This window comes from Catharus ustulatus, chromosome 15, assembly GCF_009819885.2.
Source record: "Catharus ustulatus isolate bCatUst1 chromosome 15, bCatUst1.pri.v2, whole genome shotgun sequence".
Classification (NCBI taxonomy): Eukaryota; Metazoa; Chordata; class Aves; order Passeriformes; family Turdidae; genus Catharus; species Catharus ustulatus.
Window position 1 is genome coordinate 945,491 of NC_046235.1, and position 17,272 is coordinate 962,762.

Below are 17,272 nucleotides of genomic sequence, written 5' to 3' on the forward strand. Positions count from 1 at the left end.
TCCTTCACAGGCTCTGGGAACTTGTCAGAAGTTTCTCATTTTTGTTCTGGTCAGGAGTGCAGTGTGATGTTAAAGATGCAGTACCTGCCAGAGCTCACTGGGTTTGGGTTGGTTTGGTTTGGTTGGTTTTGGGTTTTTTTTCTGGTTCATCCCAATGAGATGTCTGACCTTAGGCTTTCTGGAAGTTTCTGGGTGCTAACTGCAGGCATCTGTCATGTGTCACAGCTCCCTCATTTCCAAGCTCCCATGTGCTCATGGACCATCCCAGAGCCAAGCTGGCCATCCACAGCAAGAGCATCAATAACCATGGGATGGCTTTCTCTGCCTGCCTGCCCTGTGCTCTGGGATTCTGGACCCTACACTTGATACCCAGAGAGCTTCCAGCTGTCACCAGGAGCTGCCCAGCTTGGCTGGGTCATCCTTGCGATGGATTGCTGCTCCCCTGGGTGCTGAGCTCAGTGTTTGTCCTACCTGGGAGCAATTCCAGCTATTTCCAGCTGTTCCCATCTTCAGAAGTATCAGGAGAGCTTGAGGAGTTCTTTAACCTTTCAGTTATCCAGGCAGGATTTCAAGCAGCTGTTGCTGTGTGTGTGGGGTTGTGGTGCTTCAGGACTGAATGGGATCAGTGAGGAGTTCCAGGTTTTTATTGGAGTGTGTTGTCTTCTCCTGGGGACAGCAGGGATGGTGCTGTGACATCTCCTGTGCTCTCTCCTGTGATATCTCCTGTTCTTAGCAGGGATGGTGCTGTGATATCATCTCCTGTGCTGTGATATCATCTCTCCTGCTCTTAGCTGAGATGATGCTTTGGTATTTCCTGCCCTTAGCAGGGATGGTGCTGTGATATCTATCTCCTGTGCTATCTCCTGCCTTAGCAGGGATGTGCTGTGCCATCTCCTCCTCTTTAACTCAGAGGAGTGTTTACACCTGGGGACTTGCAGCATGGCCCTGCTGGGTGTTTTTCCCCCCTGGGCTTTGTTCCTGGCTCACATCAGGTGTGTGCTGAGGGTGTTCAGTGCATGACCCTCCTCTAGAGCAGCTGGGCTGCTGAATTTTTTGGAAATGTTTTTGAAAGCTGAAATTTGCCTTCCTGTAGCAGAGGTTGTTAGCAAAGCTGCTGAGAGTGGCTGCAGTGTAGGTGAATGTGTTTTTCCCCCAGTGAAATGCTGTGTGGTGATTTCAGAGATGGAAATTCCACTGCAGGGCTGTGTCCCTGTCCCCTTTGCCATGTTCTCCCTCCTCAGCAGACTGTGTCATTATTAGCTTTACTAAGAGCTCTATTAATTTTACAGGTTTTCTCTCTGAAAGAATTCAGACTTAAAGTGCTGTTAGGGTTGAAGCAATCCATTTGAGGGCAGAATTGATAGTCCCAGCTAACAGCACATGGCTTTTGAGGCAGAGGTTCTGGATTATGTGATGGATTATTTAGGAGTTAGTGGAAAAAGAGCAAATACTTTCTAATAGGAACAGTTGCTGTAGGGTTGAGCTGGATTCCCATTAATAGGCTTCTCAATATTTTTAGCTCTTTGCAAACATATAAGTAAAACTACTTCTTGCAGCAAGATTTTCTGAGTGTTTTGTACACTTCATAAACGATATTTCAAGTATTTTAGTAGCTATACAGTTAAGAGGTTTCTTGGAAGGACCTTTCTGCTTGAAGTGCATTTCCTGTATCTAATGCTGTCTTTAATCTCATGTGGTCTCACAAAAACTCGTTCTACCTATTAAATATGCAGTAAAGCTGTTCTGTTTGGTAGAAGATCTGTATGTTTAAACAGCAGAAGTCCTCACTGCTCTTGTATTTTAAGATTTAAATTCAGCTGCAACACTACCTTCAGATTCAGAGTCATTAGAATGGATTTTTCAGATTTATTCTCCTGATTACAATACAGAAAATTAATTGCTTTTGACTGTAAAGAATTATGGCTCATTCATTATTTAAGAACCTTCTTGATGGATGAACCTTTTCCACTTACTCCAAGACTTCTCATGAAATATGGCTGGTTGTTTCAGCTGCTGTAAAGCATGATGCACCTCTGTCAAACAGTGGCTGCACTGCCCACCCTGAGGGATGGGGAGGGCTGGAAGGGAAACCAGCACCTGCTCTGGGTCCAGTTTGCTTGAATATTCAATGTATGAGGAGTAGAGTCTGCTGGGGATGACAGGGAGGGTACTTCCATGGCATTTAAAAGAAATACTTTGGTTTTATGAAAGAAGGGTTGATTGCTTCATTTAAACATCCAGGTAGCAGAGAAATACTTTTTTCATTTGCTTGTGTGTGCATACTGGAAGTGTTTGTGTTATATTGGTTTAAAATTGGCTTTAACTCAAGGGATGTTCCCCTCTGGTCATGGTTCAGCTTCTTGCTCCTGGTTTTTATGCTCAAATGATTATTGGAGTGTGTTCAACTCTTGTCCTTTTAGAAAACTTAGAAGAAAAAGTCAAATTTTGTCTTCCAAAATAAGACCCAGAGCATGTGAATCCTCTGTCAAATACAGCAAATAGAGCTTTAACTCATGATAATAAAATTTCCTAAAATCTTCGTGGTAATGAAACTGTTGATTAGATAACAATGATTTTGTAGAGCTTTTCCTTAAGAACAGATTAGAGAAAATACTGACATCAGGGTTTTGTGGTGGGTGAACACTGTCACTGAATCCTGTCCCTCAGCCTGGACATTCACTGGAGGAGGGAGCCAGGGTTTCCCAGTGCTGCAGTTTTCAGTTCATTTGTGCAATCCTCTCCAGTCAAATTCTTAAATCTCTTTTTTTTTGCAGTTGTCTTAACAGAGCCTACATTTAAAAGTAAGTTGCTAGTGATGTTGACATTTCCTTGCTCCTAATTGGATTTAGAGGTTTTGCATAATGTATTCAGAGTACTGGTTCCTCTCTTAGGTGTGTTACCTGTGCTTGTGAGAACAGCTGGGTTTGTAGTTGAGAGATGCTTTTGCTTGTAAAATTAGTCTCTGAGAGTTTAAGAAAATAGATATATCATGTGCTGCTTTGAAGTATTAGAAGGATCTGAGAGGCAGTTTGCCAGCTGACATTTAAAACCCTTGAGAACTTGTTCCAGCCAAACCTTTTGATAAAAAAGTAAATGCAACTACGGCTTAGTTACTGAAATGATTTTAGCTGGTGGTTCAATGCATGTAATCACCTTGGAACATCCTGAAACTTGTTCTTTTGTTCAGTTCTGATCACAGCTTTTGGGCTGTGTCTGTGACTTGTCACTTCTCAAACCCAACAGTCCTTCCCTGGGTGTCTGAACACTCGTGTAGAGAACAATTCTTGTACCTGGAATGGTTTGGGCCCCTTCCTGTGGCTCAGAGCTGGTGGGTGTCTCACTGTGGAATGCCAGCCCCTGGCTGGCACTGTGACACACAGGTGGCCCTGGAGGTGTCCCAGGGAACACCTAGGGCCAGTGCCAGGCTGGACCAGGTCTGTGCTGATCCTCATCCAGCTGCTCAAGGGCCTGGAGCTTGGCTTGGGCTTGGTTTTTCACTCCCATCCTGCTCATTCAGTTTTTGTTGGTCAAGACACAGCTGGTTTGGGAAGAGCCTGTGCAACCCTGCATCCTGTGTACAGCAGGAGGGGTTGGGTTTTTCACTGTGTACAACAGGAGGTTGGGTTTTGCTCCCTGTGTACAGCAGGAGGTTGGGCTTTTCACTGTGTACAACAGGAGGTTGGGTTTGCTGTGACAATGGCTAATGGCCCAAACCTGACTCTCCTGCTTGGGACAGGGGTGCAGACTGCTTTTAACATGGAAGAGTGAGCTTTTAACATCTCTGCTTGAAAGGGGAGGAAGAAAGAGGCAAATTCAGTTTTACAGTATACACAATTTTAATAACAAAATGCTTCTGTACACTACACTTGTTTTACTCCATTACTCACACCCCCTCCCACCAGAAGTTGGCTCTTGAAACATAATTTAAACACAATGCATCTAGGACTCTGTAATCTTGGGTTGCTAAGCTGGTAGAATAGTTCACTTACTAGTGTTTTCATTAGTAAAAAGAAAAATGGGTTGGGTTTTGTTTGGCTTTTTACAAAGGAGTAGTTGGGAGGTGGCAGCTGTAGCTTTTCAGTGCTTACTCAGTGGTGTACAAGCTGCTTACTCAGGGTGTACAACAGTGTTTCACCCCACCTGAGGCCTGATTCTACCCATCAAAGCTTCTGGTACCTTTCCCTAGATGCCTCTCAGAAGATTTTTACACAAGATGTGAAATGCTGAATTTCCAGCTGATTCTGAAATTATCTCTGAGCCTCCTGCTAACGTGGTGCCTTAAAAAGCAAAGCCCAGCACCAATTTTAGCATCTGGGACATTTGCAGTGGAGGAAGGTGTGGGGAAGGAGGAGCTGCTGCCTTTGGTTTCTGTTGTTTCCTTGCCTGTTCCTTTTTGGGGGGGAGGAGAAGTACTGTATCCCCCTCTGAACTTGTTTGATTTTTATGGAGAACTTCATAAGAAAGATGAAATTCAGCTCCTGGGTAAGTTTCATAGGTCTGAACAGATGGATTTTGATCGCTACACAGATCACAAAATTAAATCAACTTTATTTCCATTAAAGTAGTACAGAAATTATCTTAGACACATTAAAAATAAGTGTGTAGTGCAGATTTCTGGTTTAAAGCCGTGGGATTTCTGGTTTTACAAGGTAGCAATAGGCCCTGTCTTGTAAGGGGGTAATGGGACAGAAGCTCAGATGTGCATGGGCTGATCACTGAAAAATTGGATCATTTCTGCTTGGGGGAGAAGCAAACAAAACCAAACCCTGATGGAGCAGCATCATTCTGTTTCCATCTGATGGGGAACGGGAGCTGAGAGCAGAGAACTCCTCAGCTCAGCCTGAACACTCACCCATTTCACCCTTCATCGAGTAATTTTTACTTGTGTGCATTTAAACACTGATCTAATGCAGAGAGACTAACTGGGAGCATTAATTCAGCCTGTTCCAGGAGAATGACTCAAAAGCTGAACTGTGCTGCTGGGTTTGAATTTCACTGGCACAAGTGGGGAGCAGGGGGAGCTGCCAGAGAACAGCGAGGATGGGATGGACACCTCAGAAACAGCACAAGAAATTTCTAGAAGACCCAAAGACCTCTGAGGCTGTGGCTGGAGGTGTTGAAGCACCTGTGAGCAGTGTGGGATCTGTACAGACCAAGGTTGTGCAGCAGATGTCTTTGGGGAGGGCAGGTTAACAAGCTCCTGCCATCAACCAGTGCTGAAATACGATTAATTTAAACCAAATCATCGTGGTTCTCGTTCTATCAACAAAATAAATCAGGGACTGCTGAGTAGCACAATTATTCCTATCCCCTCCTTGCCTGGAAGAGTCACAAGCAATTGCCAATGGAAGACAGTAACTTTAAAATAAAAAAAATTTAACAGCCTGTGGCCGTGTCCTTGTGCAGAGCTGGCTCTGCCTGGTGCTCGCTGTCCCTCCACAGGGAATTCAAGTTGACTTCCCTGCTGCTGTTTGACATTCTGGGAGTTTTATGATATCTGTTACCCTAAATGTAATGTTTGCTGAATTGCTTTGCTCATGTCTGGAACCTGGCAACAATGGGTTTGGAAATAGCAGAGGTAAAGCAGGGCCTTGGGGAGAGGGGCTGGGGGTTGTGAGGAGGGCAGGGAGGAAAGGGGGAGCAGTGCTGGGCTGTCCTGCTGGGCTCCTGCTCTGCTGCAGGACCAGGGGGAGCTGGGAGGGGAAACCTGGGTGCTTGGAGAGGCACTGGGACAGCTTTAATGCTTGAAATGTCTGTGAGGGGCAGGGATGGAGAGGAGGGTTCAGTGCAGCATTTGCTCCTCTGGGGTGGGAATTGAAATCTCATCAAGATGGGGCCAGAGCTGGGCTGTTGGGAAGCACCTCCTCTGGAGGAACCTCAGCTCCCCATCCAGCAGCCACTTGTTGTTCCTGTGTGGAAGACTGAGGTGGGAGCCCTTGGGCTGTGCCACCAGGGTTCCTGCAGGACAGGCTGGGAGTGCCTCCTGTCCCCTGTCACGGTGACATCTGATGGGGTGGCAGCACAGCCACATTGCTTGGCTGCAGGGATAATTCAGGAGCTCAGTGCTCACTTGGTTGTGCTGGAGGTGAAATCGTGGCCAGGCTCCCAGAGCTGAGCTATGCAGGGCAGGGACAGCATTGCCCACCCAGTGCTCCTGGAGCAGGTCCTGGCAGGGCTGTGGGCACTCAGCTATGGCAGGGAGCAAAGCCAATCTTCCTGCAGCCTGCTCAGTAATAGGACCAGGAGGGGTTGGTGTGTCTCTATAGCTCCTGCCTCACGTGGGATTTAATCATCCACACTATCTGCTCTTTGTCCACCTACCCCGCAGGAGTTTTTTGTAGTCAGTTGAAAGCAGTAATTAATTTCAGGTGTAAATGGACTCATCTTAGTATTACAGTAACAAGAGTTCAAAGATATCTCTCTGGATATCCATTAGGCTTCAGTGGATGTCTTCCATTAAAGTACAGAGTCAAGGGAAGTAAACAAAATATGGGTTTTATAATAAGGGCACTGGATGTAAAAGTAAAATGATGCAAATTAATATCTTCAAACCAGCAATTGAAAACCTTTATGTAAAATCTTAACAGAAGTTACTTATCTTCCTATAATTGCCTTGGACAAATTCATCTCACAAGAAAACATCAAACTGTTGTATAATTGCACCCTAAATACCTCACTAAGTGGTAATACAGAGAGAAAAGCAGAGTGAAATAGCAAACAGATTTTTATGCAGTGGTGTTTCTGTTTAAAAAGTTTGCAGGATAGTTTAGTACATCACAATTAGCATACTGTAATTATGGATTTGGTCAAGGTATGGCAACACTGCGAGGAATTTCGTTTCTTCATCAGGGTGTGCTGGTAATTGTTTAACACTGCAGCATTGGACACAACACATTTTTTTAGTTATACGTACATGTACATATATATAAAATAATTCTCCATCCCTCTGAATCTTTTAGCTTTGGTTAGAATGTTTACAATATTTGAACAATTGACTTAAAAATAATGTAATCCTTTGCAGACCCCCCACCCCCCCACCCTGTGGCATCTGAGTACCACCATCACTGCATAGATCTGCAAATATTTACATATAATTCCATAATAGAGTATAAATAGCAATATGGTACTTCTGGCTAAAGAAACCAAATTACCCCTTAGAATGAGGTGTGTGTGTACATATATTTATATATGATTTTTTAAAAAGTCATACTAGTTTAGATTCTGTCCCATATTGAGTAAGAAACAAAATATTTTTCAGTGAACTATTCTATAAACTAATCATATTCTCCTAACTTATCAGAAGGGGTCTTTTTTATCTTGAATTTGGAAGAGGAGGACAAGTGAGAGCTTATATTACAGGGGCTAATTCTGTCTCCAGAGAAACCAGTGGGAGTTAGTGCATGAAAATAGCTTCCCAGGGGAGAGGAAGCCTCAGCTGGGGGGGCAGCAGGGGGACAAAGAGAGGCTTCTTCCTTCCTTCCTTTCTCCCTTCCCTCTTCTCCTTAACCTCGCTGTTGATATTTGCTTTTAATTAACAGAACCTTGCATTAAGGGTATTTACACATGAAAAGGTGTTGAAATGCTGTTTGTTCATCGTCATTAAGTAATTAGCCTGAATTCATGAAAAGCATCATCAAGTGAAACCAGGGAGCCGAGGACTGAATGTACTTAATAATTGCAATCGATCCCAGCGTGCTGAGCTTCCCTGCAGAAGCTGCACTGCCAATTTGGGGACACACGGAGGGCTATCCTGCTCTTGGGGGATGTGTGTCCATCCTGCTCCTGGGGAGTGTGTGCCCGTGTGTGTGCCCATCCTGCTCCTGGGGAGTGTGTATGTGCCCGTGTGTGTGTGTGTGTCCATCCTGCTCCTGAGGTGTGTGTATGTGCCCGTGTGTGTGACTGCCCATCCTGCCCAGGGCTGTGTGTGTGTGTGTGTGCCCATCCTTCCTGAAACTGTGTGTGTGCCTATGCTGCTGCTCTGTGTGTGCCCATCTTGCCCTGGGGTATGTGTGTGTGTGTCTGTGCCCATCCTTCCTGGAGCTGTGAGTGTGCCCATTCTGCCCGGGGCTCTATGTGTGTTTGTGCCCATCCTGCTGCTCTGTGTGTGCCCATCTTGCCTTGGAGTTTGTGTGTGTGCCTGTTCTGCCCAGGGCTGTCTGTGTGTGTGTCTGTGTGTGTGTTTGTGCCCATCCTTCTCCTCTGTGTGTGTGCGCCCATCCTGTATGTGTCTGTGTGTGTGTGCCCATGCTGCCCATGTGTGTGTCTCTGTGTGTGTGTTTGTGCCCATTCTGCCTGGGGCTCTGTGTGTGTGTCTGTCTGTGTGAGTGCCCATCCTGCCTGTACGTGTCTGTGTGTGTGTGTCTCTGTCTGTGTGTGCCCCTGAGAGCTGCTCCTCCAGTGCCTGCCGTCCCTTTCAGCAATCCAAGCCATGAACACGCACAGAGCAAAACTGAATTTCACATAAATTCACCCCAATGCACTGAAATTCCCCACCTGCACTTTGCTGCTCTTTATTCCTTCTTTTTTCCTTTTGCTTTCCCTCCCTCCCCTTACTAGAGTGAAGTGCTCAGAGGAGGAAAACCTTCCTCCCTGGCTGCCCTTAAAGTGCCTGGAGCCAGCTGCAGTGCTTGGGCTCCTCCAGCTGCAGTGGAGCAGACGGAGCGCACGTCCCCCACAGATCCCTGCACACCTTTCCAGCCTCCTTCCCCTCGGACTGTTTGCAGTAGAGAAAGTAGAATATGGACACTCAGGTATAAATGTTTACACACAGTCATATAATTACATAACATGAAACATTTTACATAGCTTGAGGTGAGCATCTCTTTAGACTTTTAAACAGTAGGAGTGCAAGTTTAATGTAATCATTGCTTCTTTAACACTGAAAATATTATGGATTCATTTTTTAAAAAACTTAAAAATACTGCACCACTCCATAAACAATGTTTCCATTAAGTAGCTTGGAAAATTAGGCTTTATGTCAACATTTGTAAAAATTAGAATCTGATGTAGGTCCCTACAATTTTAAAGTAGGTTACTTATCTGCTTGACTTTGTGATGGGCTGTGGGTATTATACTTCACATTCTTTATAGGGCAGCTGCTGGCACTTGCACTGTCCGTAGCCATTGATGATGATGAAGGGTCCTTCGTGGGTGGGTTCGTACTCGTTATAGGGTCCTTGGTCTGACATGTTGGCCATGTGCAGCCGCGTTTGGGATCGGAGCTGCCTGTGGTTTTGAATCATTGAGCACTGCCTAATTCTTCTGAGTGTGGGAGGGCAGCACTTCCTGGAGATGAACACTATAAAAATGATAAAAAAGAAAGAAAACAATAAAGCCATTGTTCCTGTAATTACCCTCTGAGTGAAGATGGCATTGTTTGGCTCGGGGAACTGTTCTTCGGTGGTAACGACCATGCCTGCCGTAGTTGGAATCTCTTTGTCTCCCACATGGAAATGAGAGGAGCTGATTCTTTTCGTGTACTCGGTGGTCGGAGCAGTGTACGACGTCGTAGCCACGGGGGTAACCACAGTTGATAAATTCCAGCAAAGCTGAAAACCATACACTGCATCCAGAATATCCTCTCCCTGGGTGTGGTCGGGGCTGTGGCAGAGGATGGAGTGCTCCCACCGACCTTGGAAGCCACTCAACCATGTGGCCAAGGCGCAGATCTTTGAGCTGCATTCCCACAGATTGCCGGAGAGGCCCACGGTGGTGAGGGATGTCAGCGAGCTCAGGACCTTGGAATCCAGAGTGGTGAGCTTGTTGTTATCCATGAGGAGGGTTTTAAGGTTAGGCATAGTTTCAAAGACGGTGAGGTCGATGGCTTTGATTTCGTTTCCAGTCAAATCGAGCTTTGCTAAGGTGCCCCAGGTCCACTCCATCCCACACGTCAAGTTGCTAATTTTGTTCCACTGCAAGAAGAGCGTGTGCAGGCTGCTCAGCCGGAGGAAGTGAGCAAAATTAATCTTTGTCAGCTGGTTGTGCTCGAGGTGAAGCTCCCTCAGCTTGATTAATCCCGCAAATCCATTGCGAGCCAAACTTCGCAGGCGGTTTGTGCTCAAATCCAGGAATTCCAGGCTACGGCAGTCCCAGAACAGGCGGACCGGGATGGTCCGCAGGGAGTTGGATCGCAAGTGCAAGGTCTGTAGCTTGCGAAGGCCGTAGAAGAGCTCGGGGTGCAGAGAGGATAACTGATTAAAAGAGAGGTCCAAATTCTGCAGGTTAAGCAGCTGGCTAAAAGTTGTGTTTGGCAAATGAAAGATTTTGTTGGAACTTAAGACTAATTCCTTAAGTTTATACAGTCCTTGAAAAGAATCTTCTCTGACTGTTGCAATTTGATTATGATCTAAGTGAAGCCAAGTAAGTTGACTGAAGCTTGCAAATTGATCCCTTTCAAGTTCAGAAATATAATTGTGCCTCAGTGACAAACCTAGCGAGCCCTTTTCAGTGGTGTTTGGCACTGAGTGAAACCCCTGAGAGTCACAGTAAAAGAGCAGCTTCTCACAGCGACATTTTGGTGGACAAGCCATGCCCAAGGCAGGCAGCATTTTTAAAACCATACTCATTGCATATAGTGCTGCCAGCATACGAGCCCCTAATGGCCACTTGAAATGTAAGCCTGCAGAATATAATTTAGGAAAACAACAAGATAGGATAGCCTTATCAGTACACTTGGAACATCACGGTGGAAGATTTCACTGCAGATAACATTGCCATGCATTTCCAACAAGCTAATTCTAAATGCAAGAAACAACTTACTACGACAAACCGAATACTTGGACATTACACTTAGGAGGAGGCTTTATCTCCATTACCGGGGGTTACAGCGGCACTATCGGAAAACATTTTTCTCATAAGGTTCAGTGCAGAGCAATCAGCTTTTAGCATCTTAAGCGCTCCTTTAAAGCAGAGCTGTCATTCATTAAACAAGGAACAGAGAAACACAGAACTTACCCATTCTTTTGAGTACATTGGAGGGTGCATTCAGTCGTAGTTCGAGACTCAACGCCGTGAGTCTGTGAAAGGCTCTAATGTGAGACAGCCTTGAATAATTGACCAGGTTTAGTGTCCTTTGATATTAGTGCAAAATCCACGATGTTCTCCTGGAATATTCCTTTTGAAATCGCTGCCTTGATCTCCTCTGACAGGTCTGCAATTTTTAAATCTTAAGCCAAGTTTTCGTCCTCCGTGGCTGCTCAGCTGGTTAATCGAAGCTCACATTTTCCTTTCCCGCAGCTGTGGCTTCCTTTAGTCCTAACTTGTTGATGGCAGATGGGTGGCTTATTGCTGAGAGAAGCTCCTGTAGTAGCATGAGTGCATTTACTGAAAAGCTTTTCAGGGAAGCGGCACAAGAATGGATTTGCTTATGCGCTGCGACCACACAGGGCTCTATATAGGCTGACGTCACCGGGTGACGTTCCTTTTGTTTGGGTTTTCCAGAAGCTTTGCTGTTTTAAAGCATTGTGCTGCATGCTGTGATCGTGTTAAAGACCACTGATAGAGGAGGAAATGCAGAAGGAGCAGGAGGGACTGGAGCACCCTGCTTGCCCGGGGCTAACGCGGCGCAGAGCCGCGCAAGGAGCCTGAGTGCTGCCTGCTCCCGCTGCCCTGCTCAGCCTCCCTGCACAAAAGGAACTTTTAGAGGCAAAATGCGCAGAGTTTCAGTAGAGGCTGCTGGTCAGCACCGGCTTTATGGAAGCGAGAGAGGGATTGGGCAGCTCAGAGCTCCGTGTGCCAGCTGTGTGCGACTGTGCTCCCTGCAGAAGTGCAGAGAGCAGTGCTGGAGCTGGAGCTGGAGTGTCAGGAAGTGGGAGCAGGGCACAGGAGTGAGTGCTTGAGCCAGGAGAAATTTCTGGAAAAAGCAAAGCTTGCGTTAGGGCACAGGAAAAATTGAATTGGAATCCAGCTTGACAGCGTGCGGTTATGAAACTAGAAAATCTATTTTCTCCTCCCAAACGGTGGCTTTTGTACTTTGCTTTCTGCTGGGCACTGGAGTGCAGGGAGGAAATGGTGAGATTGGCATTTCCAGCCAGGGCTTGGAGCAGTGAGAGGGCATCCTTGTGGTGTGACCCCAGAGAGGGGGACACCAGCTCAGGAGCCCCTGGCTCTGCAGCAGCTCTCCTGTGGGTTTAGGGCTGTGCCCCTGCAGAGCTCTCCAGCCCTGCCAGGCTGTGGCCAGAGTGTGCACACACAGCCAGGAGGAGGACACTGGGCTCTCAGGGCTGTGTGCTTGCTTTAAAGGTTCCTTGCCCCATTATTCTCCTCCAGGACAGCTGGTGCTCAGAGGTAAATGAGCAAAGGTTTCATGGACATTTTTATGTGTTTTTAGGATCCATGTGCCGGTAAAGCCTTTGGAGCCACTGCTGTGGTTGTAGCAGGGGGATGCTGGTTTCCTGCTCCAGGCAATTTGGATAAGCTTGTTTTTTTTTATTTTCACCTTGAGATATAAAGCAGTAATGTAGAGGAGGCACTGGAAAATGTTTGCTGTGTAGCAGCGAGGTATCACCTCCGACCTGCAAGATCTGGAATGAGCTGAGAATAACAAATCTCCCGTGATGATGGAGCGAGATGGATTGAATTGTGTCAGAAGAAGGGTTTATAGTAAAATGGCCGTTTATCTTTTTTTTTTATTAAGTGTTAGTTCCTTGCTTTGGTTCCCTGGAGGTCCTTGCTTAAACCAAGACCTGTTCTCTGCCTGCTTCTCCCTTGGCTGTCCTGTGGTGGAATGGGGATGGGCAGACTCAAGGGGAGCACTGAGTGGAAAGTAAAGGGATGGAGAAGGTGAACACACAAGAATAAAATCTCAAAAAAGCTAAAGCAAAACAAATAAACCCTCCCCTGAACCCATCAGGAGAGTTAACTGTCTTTAATGATTAAGCAAATTAGGAAATGTTAGCTAAATTCCTTAAATTGCTCTGCCATAGTGAATGTTTTCACATTTTCTCCAGTGTGAAAGAAATACATGCAAAGAAATTACATAAACCTGTTTAAAGAGATTCTCCTTGTTTATTGTTGGGTGTAGGAAGAGCTCAGGCTCAGCTCCAGCTGTCCCATGGAACCACAGCTCTGCAGTTCTTGGAGCACCTCTGTGCAACACCCTGATCCCAGGTGCTGCTTTGAATTCTAATTCCACTTCAGTATGTTCCCATAACACTTCACAGCAGCATTCTAAAGGGAATAATTTGAGGTCAGCTCTCAGCCCTCCCCAGGGCTGCCTCTTTCCCTCATACCAGGAGACTGAAATTAGGTATTGTTGGAAACATTTTGCTTTTTTGCATCAATATCTGCCGGTAGGTTCCTCCCACGTTAAGATTGTGTAATTTGGCACAGAGTTAAGAGTTAATGTTCAAACACGGTGAGTTGCTCCTTTTCTGACGCTCTCCATTCTTTGGCCCTTAACCAAACAAGGGCTATTTAGCACCTTGCCAGCGAGTTTCCTGTTTAGGAAACTGTTAACACGAACTTTATGGGCGCTTTTCTTAGCAAAACATGTTTTTATGTGCACTTGCTGTGAAATAACAGTTATTACCACAAGTGTGCATCTCAGTCTCTGAAGTCTGGAATGCTGCAGCAACATTCACATTGTTCCTTGGGAGCTGCCTGGGGTGTCAAAGTGCAACAGGCTGGGAATAAACCCCCAGAAAACTCATGGGAATGCACTTCTGAGCCTGGAAACTCAGTGCCCAGCATGGAAAGCCATGCCTGGTGCCACCTGGGCACTTCTGCTTTATGGCAGCCTGAGCCCTCACATGCAGCGTGGGCAGGGAAATGGGCAGGAATGAGCTTGGTAGGACCTAACTAACCTGGATAACCCTTCTGGGGGCTTCTCACCCAGCCCAGTGCTGGAGCAGCCCCACAACTGCTTTTCCTGCTAAACCCATGCACTGGCAAAGTAGAATTGCACCCTGAGGCGAGCGCTGTCATTTAGTTAGGCTGACATCTTGTGGAAGCCTTCCTAGTGTATTAAGAACGACATCCAAGCTCATTTTGCTGGATGGAGATGTGGGGGCTTTGCTGTGCTGGGGGCCTGCGGGGTGCAAGCCCTGGAGCTGCATGTGAACCTGCAGCAGCTGGGACACACAGGTGTGGCTCAGCCCTCTGCCTGGCAAGTGTCAGCATCTGCCTTTTGGCCAGGAGGTTGTGTTAGTGCTGTGTCACAGGGCTGTGAGGCAGGGGGTGAGCAGGGACATGTGGCTGGAGTGTCACCGTGTGTGCTCTGTCACTGAGCCCTGGGAGGGGGCACCTGGGACAAAGGCATGGCAGGGATGTGCCCAGGGCTTCAGCCAGCTGCAGAGTGCTTTGGGGAGGGCACTGGGAGGGATGGGCACTGAGGGTTGGTGTCCTTGTCTTCATGGGAGCAAAGGGTACGTGTGGTGACACTGTGGTGGCACAGCGTGGTGGCTGTCACCTCCCTGCCCAGTAGCTCTCTGCACCTGGCACTGGCTGCACGTTCTAATTCCTGCTTGTACCAGGGTGAGAGCAGAGCCACCCTTCCCCTCTCTGTGCTGCAACCTGGCTGTGCTGTGGCATGGCCAGCTGGACAGGGGGACAGTGCAGGCAGCTTTATTGTCCCTCAGGTCCTTGCTGAGCCCTGGCCCATGCTCTGCAGCCCATTTGCTGTGCTCAGCTGTGGGTGGCTGTGGGAGATTCCTTCCTGCAGCAAACCAGGGCACAGTCCTGCTTCCCCTCCCTTGAATGTGAAAGCACTGCTGGAATTGGTGTGGGTCACACACCAGTGCTCACCCTGCCTGGCCTGCAACCTACCCTGCTCTGTCTGGGATTTTGGCAGCCGTGCTGTCACAGTGATGGAGGGCTGTGCATGTTTATCCTTGTAGACACAGAGTTAGGGTGGGTGGCAAAGCCAAGCCAAGCGTGGGGCACAGTGCTGTGTGTCCCCTGGCAGCAGAGCCCAGAGTGGCACAGTGCCAGCAGGAGGGTGTGCCAAGCCCTCCCCTGTCACTCCTTCAGCCCCCAGCATTAACCTGCTGTACTGACAGCCCACAAGGCAATTCACAGGCACCTGAAGCTGAAACCTCTCTGCCAAGCATCCTTTTTGGGTGATTGTATGGTGGGAGGCAGGTGGGACAGTGTGGCTCTCAGCAGTGGCACATCTGGCTCACATCTGGGTGCTGATTTGGGAGGGGGCATGCTGGGCTCTGCAGGGATGGTGTGAGCAGGGGGCACTTCTGTGTCAATACCTCTGTGGGCTCAGCTTAGCCCAGAGTGATGATGGACCTTTAAGATTAACAGCGGATATTTGTGATATTCAGCTACAAAAACATCTCTGAGTGGCTGGGTACAGCACATGCTCTGCTGATCCTGGTGGACTGCACCACCAGCACCATGCTCCTGTACCTCTGTAAATCAGTCAGGATTAGATCTGAGCCTCCACAGCTGTAGGAAAAGCTTGGGTCTGTCTTCTGCTTGTCAGAATTCAGATAGCACACCTAAGGCTTTGTGACAGAAATGGGGATTCTGCTCCCCTCCCTGTGTACAAATCCCCTTCCTTTGCTTTGAGCATTGCAACAAACCCTGCTGGGGGTGGTGTGAGCTGGGACTGCAGGGATGTGACAGGGAATGTTTGTGGTGCTCTGCAAGAGGGGCAGCAGTGGTGAGGGAGGAGCAGAGATGAAAGGGGTGGGGGAAACAAGCAATTTTTAACATCGATTCTATCGTCTTTGATAAAGATCTGATTTAATTTAAGGTAAATTTGCACCATGGCTAAATTTATTATCCATGATAGCAGTCAGAGTTGGGATATCATGCTGCAGAATGATTGACATGGTCATCATGACCCTATTAAATCTACTGAATCCATTAGCTGCTCGCTGGCTGCGGGGTTTGTGATTCCCTCAGCAGAGTTTTGTGCTGAATATCTAAAAATCCTCTCAGAAATCTGAATATTTGGGCTTCACTCTTGCGAGTCCTCCTAACCCCGTGGATGCAGGAGCTGCTGGCTGGGCTGCCTTGTGCTGCTGGGTCATTAGCTGGCTCCTCAGTGAAGGTTCACACCAGACTTCAGAACCAGTTTTTAATGCTCAGGCTAATTGATTAGTGGAACAAATTACCCAAAAGAGCTAAACTGGCACTTGGAGCCTTTAAAAAATGATTTGTTACTTGAGAGAGGGAACCCAGCTCAAACAGGACTTTGGAAATGTAGGGTGGAACCAGTGGGTAAAATTCCTGAGGTGTGTGGGAGCCTGGCCAGAAAATGTCAGTGCTGTGGTCAGGGGTGACCCTCAGGGTGTTTCTGTGCCAGGAGGGTTCGTGCTGCCACGGGCTGTGCAGGATTTCATGTGTCCCACCAGCTCATCATGGGGTTTGGCTGACCCCACAGTGTTGTCTCCAGGACCTTGGCTGGAATTGGCTGTGATGGTTTAAGGTGTCACTTAAGGGTGTCTGCAGCCACTGAAGTGTCCTGGATCTGTCCTGCTCTGCCCCCACTCAGCCCTAATGAAGGATCCCAATTAGTGACTCCACGTGCTTAATTAGGTGCTTTATCCTGCAGCCTTCTGAAGTAAATTCTGGTCATGCTTCTGTACTCAAACTTGTGCATGCCAACAAGGTGGAAATAAACTGGAGCTGCCTTCCTAAAATTGAATGGGGCTGGGTTCTGCAGCTCCTTGTGTGCTAGGACGTGGTGTGGTTCCATAGGAACGGATCAGCAGTGAGAAATCAGTGCTGCTCAGGCTGTAATCTGCTTTTTGGGCTGTTTTGCATAGTGGGCCATTAGTGGAAGGCATCTCTTGGTTTTCCTCTCTCCAAAAGGCATCTGGTGCTGTGCACCGAGGCTGCAGTGGGCTGTGAAGCCAGGGACAGCAAAGTGGAATTGATGGGTGGCCTCGCCTCAGATCCCTGCTCCTGCTTCTTGTTAAAATGGTAATGTGGGAGCACCCGGGGAGAAGTGAAATGGCACTTCTTGGAACAGCTGAATGTTTGGCTTTCTGCATAATAGATGAGCACATATCTTAGATCCAAACATATTCCTGGGAAAAAGCCCCAGCCTGTGGGGAGGGTGCTGTGGGTTCAGTGCAGTGGTCATGTTGGATGGGTGAACAGGGGTGAGACACCAGGAGGGGAGGCAGCTGCCACTGCAGGTTGGTGTCTGGGAGCAGCTTGTGGCTGGGCAGTGCCTGGTGGCACATTCTGGGTCACTGTCCCCTGTCCCCTGCAAGGTGCCAGCCCTGCCCAGCGTGCCAGGGACAGAACCACTGCTCAGGAAGCCTTGTCTGTCACATCCCCTGAGCAGGGCAACAGCAAAGTGCTGGGTAAA

General features: G+C 47.6%; 2 protein-coding genes across 4 annotated transcripts in view; one reads left to right on the forward strand and one right to left on the reverse strand.

Annotated features, from left to right (window-relative positions):
- Window positions 1–17,272, forward strand: part of CTNNA1 (catenin alpha 1) — a 113,542-nt gene that overhangs the window by 49,051 nt on the left and 47,219 nt on the right. The window lies entirely within an intron of this gene.
- Window positions 8,318–11,681, reverse strand: LRRTM2 (leucine rich repeat transmembrane neuronal 2). 3 transcript variants are annotated; one of them, XM_033072889.2, is made up of 2 exons: window positions 10,954–11,681; window positions 8,318–10,618 (listed from the first exon to the last, which is right to left on the reverse strand). In XM_033072889.2, the coding sequence occupies exons 1-2, from the start codon at window positions 10,955–10,957 to the stop codon at window positions 9,069–9,071; spliced, it is 1,554 nt and encodes a 517-aa protein (XP_032928780.1). In that variant the 5' UTR covers window positions 10,958–11,681; the 3' UTR covers window positions 8,318–9,068. The 3 variants fall into 3 exon arrangements, with proteins under 3 accessions (XP_032928780.1, XP_032928782.1, XP_032928781.1); XM_033072891.1 differs by having other exon boundaries at window positions 8,318–10,169; window positions 10,954–11,674; XM_033072890.1 differs by having other exon boundaries at window positions 8,318–10,190; window positions 10,954–11,674.